The sequence below is a fragment of the Genypterus blacodes genome, unplaced genomic scaffold (assembly GCF_046128005.1).
Source record: "Genypterus blacodes isolate CSIRO-AG114 ecotype Tasmania unplaced genomic scaffold, CSIRO-AGI_Gbla_v1 ptg000120l_1, whole genome shotgun sequence".
NCBI classification, from domain to species: Eukaryota; Metazoa; Chordata; class Actinopteri; order Ophidiiformes; family Ophidiidae; genus Genypterus; species Genypterus blacodes.
The window spans coordinates 1207269-1218952 of record NW_027466923.1 but is presented as its reverse complement, the minus strand read 5'-3'; the positions used below and the strand labels follow the sequence as shown (position 1 = coordinate 1218952).

Genomic DNA, 11684 nt, shown 5'->3' with positions numbered 1-11684 from the left:
TTTTAAGTGTAATTTTGCTGTACAATCTCAAATTCACCATACTGCTCTGATGGAGAGGCACTTGATCAGCTGGGTATAAACATCTGAGTAAAAGTATGGATTGCTATTGGCACTGACAAACACCTGAACACTGGCAACAATCAGTCAACTCCGTCCAAAAGTGTCCATTTTTGTCCACGTGTCCATTACATGTGCCTCTTCATGTGGAGAGCCAAGTGGTCGGAGCGGGAGAAGGCGCGTTCACACAGGTGACACTGAAACGGCCTGTGGCCTGTGTGCTTCCTGAAGTGGCGTGTCAGCTCATCTGACCGGGCGAACTTCCAGCCGCAGCCTTCCCATGTGCAGTGGTAAGGTTTCTCACCTGGAGAGACAAACAATGAAAGGGGTGGCGTTAGATTATGAGCTCAAACGATACCGCCTTCATGTCCAAATACTTATTGGAGCTTAATTTAAATGATTGTTGACAAGGTATTGGATGCATTTATGTGTTTTCATGTAGTGTGTGTCCCATTGAATTGATAAAAGAAACATGAAATGGCTAAAAGTAGTGATCAGTCACAAACTATGAAACAACCTATGTGTTTGCAGACATTCCATTCAATTGGTTGCAATGTTACACCGATGTGATGGTTTGTGTGTTGTGTGTTGCATCGGCACTCACCTGTGTGTGTCCTCATGTGCGCCTTGAGATGGGAGCTCTTGGTATAGGTCTTCCCACAGCCGGCATACTCGCAGTTGTGAGTCGCGGCCCGTTTTCTGGCCCAAGACCTGCGGCCTCGTTTCTGCTTGATGGCCCCCAAATCATCCTGCGCGTAAAAGTCCAGCAACGACGGCGACGACGGGGGAGTGAGCATCATCCCCTGCATGGATGACGGGTGGTGCTGCTGATGGACGCGCATGTGCTCGCTGTACTGTCCTTGGAACTGGGGCAAGCTCTGGCGTGCGTACTGAGACTGGTACGGCGCCCTCATGTACTGGTTTTGTAGATGATGGTCAGGATGATGGATGAGGTTCATTTGTGCCAAGCGGCAGTCTGTGCGTGCCAGAGGCGCTGAGTGCTGCAACGGGTGCGCACCGAAAGCCGGCAGCCCAGCGGGGACAGCTGCGTGGTGGGGCATAAAGGCGTGCGGGTGCGCGGAGCGCATCTGGTGTCCCATAAGGTCCCCACCAACTCCCACCATCATACAAGATGGACTGGAGGGTTCGTCTTTGATTTTGTATCCAAACGACGCTTGGTGGTGAGCCGGAGGCGGTGGGACGGTGGAGACCTGACGCAGGGCTCGCAGCTCGGTGTACTCCATCCCGTCTCTCCTTTTGTTGATGTTCTCCGGTGAAGTCTCGCCCGGGTAGCTGATCTCAGACGTGAGCAGCTCCGCCATGAGACTGCGGACGGGACTCGATCCTGTGAAACACGCAGCCGCACTGTAACTCTGCGCGGTCAGGTGAGAGGGAGTGTGATCGGTACAGTCTGGTGCTGAACTCCCGCTGCAGCTCTCCGGTGACTCCGGTAGGGAATACGCACACTGCTGCTGCGACGGTGAGGGCGGGATGTTGCCGTTGCTATCACTGGCAACACCGGAGAAGATGGTGTTAGACAAGATGAACTCTAGGTCCAGAAACTTATCCAGCTCGTCGTCTTCTTTGGGCGGTAAAGCGGGAGACTGGACGATGCTGAACTCCACTTCAATCAGCGGGACTGGGCCACCTGTTGCGGCGCTGCTTCCACAATCATCCACCTTACACATCTACACGGGAGACAAACAAACCATTTAACAGAGAACTACACAACCATTTAACTAGACTCAAACGTATTTCAACTCAAATGCACACACTTTAAACCCCATTTCTTACGTTTCCAAAGTGGGAATGTCTGTCTTCCATGGTTGGAACACTTGGGAAAGCTGTCAGCAGAGCCTCAGCCACAGCCATGCTGAGCGTTTACGCGAAGGAAAAATGTTTAAATGCGGATCCAGACGCGTCTATCCGTGTCCATAGAGTGCCTGTTTGGGAACGGCGACTGGTTTATGCGCTCCAGGATTCAGGATGTGAGTATCAACAGTGCTGACGAGCGTCTTATAGCCTGACACACTGGCTGAGGGGCGTGGCATCCACCTATTAACCCCCCACGCACACGCACACACAGGCACCTAAAGGATCCATCTCTGCTGACTGATTGGCTGACAAATAAAGAAACGCAATAAGGAAAGAAACACAACTATCCACTTTATCTTTATAAACTACAGTACTTCCACTATGGAGCAGGGATCTGTCTTATCAAACATAACCTTAACATTAAGGTAAGTGCAGATAGGGGGCGACTCTAATCCTGCAAGTCAGACGTGTAAATCCTGATGCTGATGAAGGAGTCATTCGTTGTAATAATGTGTTGTGTTCGTATTTACTTTCTAATAGATACGCTGTTGTTCAAACGGCCATTAAAACCAAAGCTCGATAAGAATTTGGGCTTTAAAAGTGTAATTGTCTCCCACAGTTTCGTTGATGTCGCCACACACACGCAGGCACAATACTCCACGCATTAATTCACGCAGGAAGGTGTGAAGCGGTGCCTCATCGAAACAAGCTGTTAATCTGCGAGTCAACAAAGAGGACACATTGTTCTTAATGACCCCCCCCCCCCCCCCCCAACACACACACACACACTTGTAATCCCCCCGCAGTCATCAATGTTAATGTGTAAAGAAACACGGAGTATTTCACATCAAATCATTGAATTGATGTTTGCATTACATTTGGTCCCATAGTTGCTAGAAAGTCTCTCTCTCTCTCTCTCTCTCTCTCTCTCTCTCTCTCTCTCTCTCTCTCTCTCTCTCTCTCTCTCTCTCTCTCTCTCTCTCTCTCTCTCTCTCTCTCTCTCTCTCTCTCTCTCTCTCTCTCTCTCTCTCCCCCTCTCTCCCTGTCCGCTGCCATGCCTGCAGGTGTTGTGAGCCTCAGAGCCCTGGGTCTCTCTGCCTTTATACTCTGTTATTTTTAACCCCGCTCCGCTTTACGCAAATCCCATTTCCGGTCCAGTGTGTGTTGCCAAGTGGAAATGGACTGAGCTTCCTGAGGAAAGACTGGACACTCACTTCCTCTACTTTCACTCTGCAGTCACCTTTGGTCTCTGAGCTGCAGATACAGAGCGGGGAGAGCGGCTGTACGCATCACGGCCTGCTGCTGAAACAACACCGACTCTGATTCCTAAAGGAAAGACGTCATGATCTTCAGAGATTTGGAACCGTCTCCTCAAATCCAGAGCTTATGAACGTCCTTGCCAATTCAATTCCAAAACTCTTCCATGACTTCTCCATGTTCCAAGTAAAGCAACTGGTGCAGCTGCTGTGGTGTTGTAAACTAAACTTGTACAATGAGAAATGGAACATACTGTACATCCAGAACATCAACAGTTATGGATTCTGGATGACATATGGAGGCGAACAAGACTAGGAAATCACAAGACGTCTCCTAGAAACCATCACTGTCTAGTTCCCTAAAATGGTAGGAGAGCAGTGCTATGTAGTGACTATAGCTCTTCTGTCCCCAACGTGGAGTCCTTGGTTAACAGATGTGAGCTTTAACAACACCAACAATCTGCTTTCTGCTCTGAATGGTTGAGATGTTGCTCTGTCTGCTTGACTGTAATCTAAAGTAATTGTGTTTAGCAAACAATCGAGTCAGGAGACTTCCTCCCACTCAGAAAATAGTCACAAAAGGAGAAACCTGAGCCCAGGGCCGTCCTTTATCTTTACCCGTCTCTATTCTGGGTTGTTTTTACATGACCTGAGTTTGATCATGTATTTGATGAAACAAGACAAAGAGCTCTGTCTGCATATTTACAGTCTAGGTTTGCATTTGTCACTCAGGAATGAGTACCTCAACATTAGTGGACAAGATTTCATTGCTATTTGTTACATTTTAATTTGTTCAAAATATTTTATGTATTTTTTAAAAGGTTAGCCTTGTTGTAGATTCAAGAAAATTAATTTGTAGTGTTGCATGGCCTTGGTGGAGGTATGAGCCTGAGTTGATGGTGTATTTATGATACGAACCCCCGAAAAGTACGAGTCAATGTTTGGACCACCACAGGAGGAAGATTTACGTAGATAGAACTTAACTGGAAATGGCACATAAACTCAAATAAATATATAAACACCATCTAGAGTCTTTTTGGTGCTAAATGGAAGTGAATTTCTTCCAGTAAATGTGTTTTTGTTCCCGGCCAAACAGTAGCTCCATTTGGAAGAACACAAACAATTTGCTTGGGAGAATATAGCACACACACACACGCACACACACAGAGAGACCTCACCCACAGAGTAAGGGGGGAAATCCAGGCGCTATCTAGGATAAATACGCTGCCTTGCATGGCATGAAAAGCCAACAGAGTGATTAGAGGGGGGGAAAAAAGTGAAACGGCGACGCGGAGACATGGACGGGTTACCTTTGAGAGAGCACATATCAAAAGGAGGTGGGGAGGAGAGGAAATGAGAACCACCAAGAAGAATCATGGGAAAGAGAAGTAGCAAAAACATCAGCTCCAGGCCCTGTAATCAGTAACGCTGCTCTTCCTGAGGCCGGAGTGTGACGCCTGCTGCAGGGTCAAACAGTCTGTAGGGCTGGGATACTCTGTCCTGAAGAGAACTAGGCAAAGTACTGTTCAAGTTAGAAGGGTGACAAACAGGATGACAGCAGAAAGCCACAGCTTCCCAAGGTTGTGTGAGAAATGATGATGACATCAATGTTCTTGGTTTGATGATCTCATAGGTAGAGTTTTTAACAGGATGACATAATAGAGCAGTGCAGGCAACTACAGATGGCATCATAGGCTGATGTGGGAGAAAAAGAGAAAAAAGAAGTGTAGTTTGAACATGTAAACGTGCTGCGTTCACAGTGTTTGAGAGATAAACAGCTTAACGTCCTCCAACAAGTAAATTAGTGATCTTGTGGTGGTTAAGTGCTTCAGGCCATTAACACATAGCTGTTAGCCTAATGAGATCAGGGTCCCAAACACTTAGCAGTGCTTAGCAGCATGTTGTCTTGATTTATTTATTTTGTGTGTGTCTGTGTGTGCACGTGTGTGTGTGTTCATATCAGCCTTTATTTCACAGCAATGATTCCTGTCAAGAGTAAAAGAACTACATCTGATGCAACTTTGCATAAAGCTAAAGGGCTGATGAGTGTTTTAAAGCCAGCAGCTGTTATTTGGTCGGAGCTCACACTTTATTCACGTGAAAAAACGGAAGAACAGGTCTCAAGCTTAAGTTTCAGGTTTTCTCTCTTTTTTATTCAGCCAGCTGCAGCCAAGTGTTAGAGCTCAAGGCTACATACCTGTTCCACCTGTCCTGACTGTTTGTGTGTGTGTGTGTAGGGGGTGCCTTTTTCAGTCTTCATTATTACAGAAAAATAAGACTCCCCGTTCGTCATTTGTCTATAAATAGCCACCTTCTATCATTACAAGTGGATTGCTGTTTAAAGAAAATATCTGCCAATAGCCATTCAGGCTGTAAGGCGAAGAATCATTGTGTGCTAAAATTGGGAGATGGTGTAAGGTTCCTTACACAGGAGTAAGTCTATATGAGCTGTAGAGGAGAAATCCTTGCGCTCTTGGGCAATAAGCGATATTCCTTAATCCGTCCTGGCTGCTGCAGGTACGGAGGTCATCTTTCAGTGGAACACTCACAGGGAGCTGCGATACTCAAAGGGACAAAGGGACAAAGTCACAGCCGATGGGTTGCTTTTGTAAGCGGCGTCAGGAAAACATGATGCTTGACGTGTTTGTTACTTAACACAACTTGGTGTTCATTTCTGCATGTGAAGAAAACACAAGTGTCCATCACTTCTGACACCTTATGTGAGAATGCAACGAAAATTGTGTCGTGAACTATTGTCAGAAATGTTTAAGAATACGTTTGCATTATTAAAGAAATCAAGAAATTGGGAATTCTTTCAGATTCTTAAAATATGGTTGTAGACAAATTTTCTAGAGAACAGACGTTAAAACATACCCAAGCCAAAACCGGCGTTGGAAAGAAGCCTGACCGTCTGTCTGACCGTCTGTCTGATGGATGTTAAATGACGTAAGCCTGTGTATCTTCTGTCACGGGCCACAGAGAAGCTAAAGAAAGCTTCTGCACAACATGGGTGAATGAGAAGCCAATGGATGATGTATCGTGTGTAATGCGCTTGTTTATTCTTTGTCAATATGGGGTGAGGAGGGTTAGCAGTTCAATCCCCCAACAGGCCACCCATGCAGACCCATACATCTCTAGACAGAGTTTTGTCAGTGAAATAGGCAAAATATTGGCAAGTTACTGCTGCTCCCAGGAAACCCCATTACAACCAATACAGAGGCTGAGAGAGTGTGCGAGAGAGAGCGAGAGAGAGAGAGAGCGAGAGAGAGAGAGAGAGAGATTCTTCAGTCTTCACCATCCAGCAAACGTATTGTCTCTGAGGTGAATTGTGTCAAGTCAAGTGTGTGTGTTGGTATTTTTATCTCTACGTTTCCGTGTGGTTTAACTGGCCAGAGACAAAACTACACCACAACCACTAAACCAAAGAGCGTTATCAGATTTGCAAGTTCCTTTTACTCCATAACATTTGCATGTTACGGGGCAGAGCTGTGTACAGGTTTGGAAATAATCTGTAGTAACCAATTCTGTCTATTGTGTGTCTCTAATGGCTCCTACAGACAATAATGTGAACCTACAGACCGACTCAGTGGTTTGATTACTGTGATGAAGCAGTCGGCACGTTTACATGCAGTCATTATTACTAAGTGTCCTCCTCTGTGATTAAAGGAAACAATGCAATCAATCGTGCATGCAGGGAATGAAGAGGATTCTGCCGTGCTTCCAGTAAACGTGACAGGTTATGGGATCGCCGTACAAAGCAAGGAAGGTGTCTATTCTTTCTGCGTTGAGTTTGCCTGCAGCAGTGGCTCTCGTCTGTTAACACATTGTTGATGTTACAACGATGCTGTCAAAGTTTACACGGACGTACATTCTTCAAGACATATTCTATCAGCACATATCTGTTTGCCAACAAAACACAGCCCGAGCTGCTTCCCGGCTTCAGATGCAGGCAGTGCAGTGTTAATTGCGCCTAAAAAGATGGAGTCAGGTTTGTTAGAGGATTCCTAAACAGACCCTGCTTATGCTACATATGATTTTAAATATAAATCCAAAGTTCTGAATACCAGTCGGCATTGAAGAAGAACAAAACTGTAAAAATGCATTACTGAAATATTCTGAATAATGTTATTGTGACCTGCATGGATGTGAGAGTGATACAATCTTCTCTGTATCTGTTTCTTCTCAAACCTGGCAGCTGAGTGGTCTGAAAGCTGGAAGACAGACAGGAGAGCAAATAATTACCTTTCCCAGCTACCTGTGCTGATTGTTGGGGGCTGGAGGATGAGTGAAGAGGACTCTGTGTGTGTGTGTGTGTGTGTGTGTGTGTGTGTGTGTGTGTGTGTGTGTGTGTGTGTGTGTGTGTGTGTGTGTGTGTGTGTGTGTGTGTGTGTGTGTGTGTGTGTGTGTGTGTGTGTGTGTGTGTGTGTGTGTGTGTGTGTGTGTGTGTGTGTGTGTGTGTGTCCAAACACAACCCTGTCCTTTTGACCTTGTTGCACAGACACACACAGAGAGACGGTTTTGTGTCCCTAGACAAGAGGTCTGCTTTCACCTGAGCAGTCTGGGCCAATTACAGCTCAGCAGAGACAATAGGGGAGCAGAGTGGGATGAGTGAGTGGAACCAGGCTGGGAGCCTCTTCATTACTGCACATTTGAGAGGAGGGGCAAAGACAGAGCGTGTTTGGAGAGAGATTGAAGAGGACATTTGTGAAACTAAGCACTGAGAATGTTTGGATTTTACTTCACATGCTATTTGTGGATTTCCTTGAATAGATTTTGGGTGCTTTTGTGATTTATTTGGTTGATTTATGTGTGGCAATATCCCGTCACGTTCATTTTCACTGTTATCTGTATCATGCTTCCTCATCCTAAACAAATTTTTCAGTATAACCTAGCAGACAGCACACTATGATGAATTGTGACGGACAGATAAATGAAATTCCTCTTCCCCTTCAGGCTTGACACTGGCTGACACGTTTGGGCTTGACCACGATTTCATGCACTGTAAGGCTTTCTGCACAGGCTTGGTGCTGCATATGGCATAAAGCACACACGTGACTTCATGCCGAATCCTGGTTCTCTGCGCGCGTGTGCGTGTGCGTGTGTGTGTGTGTGCGTGTGTGATCAAGCTGTGCGTGCTGCATGCGAAATCAGACATTTTTCTACTGTTCTCATCCACAGAACTATAGATAACCATTGATAGTCACTGCAGTTTCAGCAGCAATTTTCTACAGCCTGGCGGTTACAACAACAGCTTCCAACCCACCAATATGAAGCTATGAACACGAGTAAACATCCTATATCCTGTATATTATTACTGATGACTTCATGCATCCATTTTGACCCGATCATCTCAGATAGAAATGCATTTATTAAGCCGTACTATCGCACTGTACGATGTTTGTTTTCGTTGGCCAGCTTCACTTACTGTGCCGAGTCAAAGCCTGTACTTGAGAAAACACTTTACACTGTGTGTGCCGCGGCCGGGGCTGCCAATCAGTGAACGATCGCATTTCCACAGCCCGGGTTTGTTACTGATAGGAGGTGTTTGATGATCTATTCTGGGGTTGGCTGTGTTGTGCTGTCACAGTGCATTGTGGCAAACAGAACATTAAAGCTGCCAGCTGTCACCAAGATATCAGCCTGTTATTGAAGCCATTAAGAGATTTAGGCCCTGGAGCACCGCAGGGCCTCCTTCAAAGGGAGCGCAGTGAGTGTGTGTGTGTGTGTGTGTGCTGCTCAAAAGATACCGTCCTGCTTCATGCGCACACATACACACACATGAACTCACACATTCAGGATGCCTTCACATAAGCACAGAGGCATCATGTTCCAAATTTTCTTATCTAATTTTGATTTTCTCTGTTGTAGAGTGAAAATGATGGATATTTTCGAAATTTCTTAGATTCCTACCATTTCTACAACATAGAACTTTCTTGAATAGATTATAGATAGTAGAGTGTCACATAGAAAGTATATCTATAGGCTCCACTGACTAATTTGATCTTCAGGCATGTGAGCTCATGTTCGCTTACCTGTTTGACTTTGGCGAAGCAAAAAAAAAAGAAACTTAATCTGTCATTATTAGTGCTTAATGATGTCCTATTCTATTGAGTGCAGCATTCCTGTGTGGAGCTGTGTGAAAGCCACAGGTGGAGCTCCAGTCTCACATCCATCTGAGCTTGTTAAGTCTGCAGTCTGACAGCTTTGCTCAGCACTAATTTGTCTTCACGTGTGCTTACCGACTCTCTGTCCCCCTCCTCTGTCTCTCCTCTCTCTGCCTTTCAGTCTCTGTCCCTCCCTGTCGGCCATTTGAAAGATCTAATGGGATCCCCCTGCAGATAACTGTTGTTTGACCAAGCTTCCAGGCTTTAACTGCTGTAAGCACAAACTTGACCGCAGAGATAAGCAGATGTGCAAACTGATAGGGAAGTCAACAACCGGACGGAGCCGATCAACGAGTTTGAACTTCACAACTGTTACTGTTATATCTGTGAGAAGAAGTGCAATGAGGATCGGCTTCATGTTTGTGTAGTTTTTCATGACACAGAGCATTTAAGTGTTTTTTCAATTTTATAACAATTTGGAGGAGAAATAAGGAAGAATATTGTATCGTGAATGATTACAAACACATTTACACGTCTTAGGTTTTTAAAAGAGTTAACATTTGAAGTTTTTTCAGGTTGTAGCTCAATGGTTTTCTCCCCTTACTGAGACTCACTTTAACCTTTAGATTCACTCCTGTAAAAGAATCCTCTAGAACAAATAAAGACACAGTTATCCGTTTACATTAGACTCCTGTGGATATTTAAGTGGAGTTAGCTCGTGACACATGAGTCAGTAAAAGGCAAACTCATGCTGATTGAAACAGTGAAGATAACCGCTCTACTCTGCAGGACTCAGCCTTTTAGATGAGCACACACACACACACACACACACACACACACACACACACACACACACACACACACACACACACACACACACACACACACACACACACACACACACACACACACACACACACACACACACACACACACACACAGGTTTCTCTTTCTTTTGCAGTCTGAACAACCACAGTAAATTAAATATTTTCATGGACTTGATCATTGTGTAAATATGTAGATGATGAACACACAACACAGGTTTCTCTTTCTCTTGCGGTCTGAACAACCACAGTAAATTAGATATTTTCATGGACTTGATCATTGTGCAAATATGTAGATGATGAACAGATTGATTGGTATATATTCTTGTTTTGTGGAAATAATACTTGAAATGCTTTGGTCAAATATGAAAGAAGTGTGGAAATAAATGTTACAAACCTATTTTTGGTCTCTGTGTCTTTTTTTGGTAGTGGCTTTAGTTTCTCTTCACCATCCCCCGTGCTCATTTCCTGTTTTTCCTGTTTTCCACGAGCTCATCCATTATAGAACACGTTCCAGTCATGTTCACTGTCAACAACTCAACAGTCCTTCATTACCAAACCAAATTTAGAATTCTGGTTTTTATTTTTCACTGACAATTTGAATTTACTTTATTTTTGTGATTTCTACAATTAATGTCTTTAAACAGGAAGCTCTTAGTTCATCAGTATTTTTCCCATGATGCCATGTCACGTTTTCTAAGAACCCCGTGTTGATCTGTGTTATCATCTCATCCCTGGCTTGCGTGCAGAGGGCTCGACTCTTCTTCATGGCTCTTATCAAACTCTGGCCTACTGTCTTTCCGTTAGGGTGAGGGCCCTATCAGAGCCAGACCCATGAGCTGTCCGGCGTGTCCAGCATAGATTATTACAGATTATATTCAGACCAGTAAAACATTCTGCTGGGTTCGGTCAGACAAAACTGTCAGAGTTCTTTATAGTTTTCTTTTTAAAATTTCTCCTTCCCCCTCTATTCCTTTGGTCCGCCTCTATTGCTGCACTCTGTTGTTAAATTTACTTCAGAACATTTTTTGAATTGAACAAGTTTGTATTCAACTAATAAAAAATTACACATCTTTCCATTTTAAACATTTCTTCCATTTGCCAATTCTAGAAATGTGTGATCCTGGGGGAACAAAAGTTTAAAAAAAATCTGTGAATCTGTGAGTTTAGAATTAGAAATATTTGATTCTAGATAATTTATGAGAAATTGAAAACACCAGGAAAAATGTCTTCCACCAAACTTTTTAAAAGTAAAACATAGAAACAAATGTTTGCTTAATTCTACAGATTAAAAAAACACAGAAAAATATTGATTTTAGCATGACTTTGACCTCCTTGCTATTTAAAACTCAACTGAGGCCTGGAAATCCTTTTCATCAGCTATTTCAATCTAAAATAGTCAAGTCACACTGCAAATCTAATTATTATGATTATTTCTAAATACGCCTTTGTCTTCATCAGAAAAATAAATTAAGTGCATGGTGACGATAAAGCACTTTAACAGAGCAAATACCTTTACCTCACATGATCGCACCAGAGTCACATGAGCAGTTCTTACTATAGCCACAGCATATATCAGTGCCTCCCATGTGCGTGTTTGTGGTTCATAGATCTATGATGGGTTGAGA

General features: G+C 44.1%; 1 protein-coding gene across 1 annotated transcript; it reads right to left on the bottom strand.

The window, feature by feature from the left end:
• Positions 1-2632, bottom strand: klf17 (Kruppel like factor 17). Its single transcript, XM_076162357.1, has 3 exons — positions 1852-2632; positions 662-1745; positions 1-361 (listed from the first exon to the last, which is right to left on the bottom strand). Exons 1-3 carry the CDS (start codon positions 1927-1929, stop codon positions 186-188), a joined length of 1338 nt encoding a protein of 445 aa, XP_076018472.1. The 5' UTR covers positions 1930-2632; the 3' UTR covers positions 1-185.
• Positions 2633-11684: the final 9052 nt, after the last annotated feature.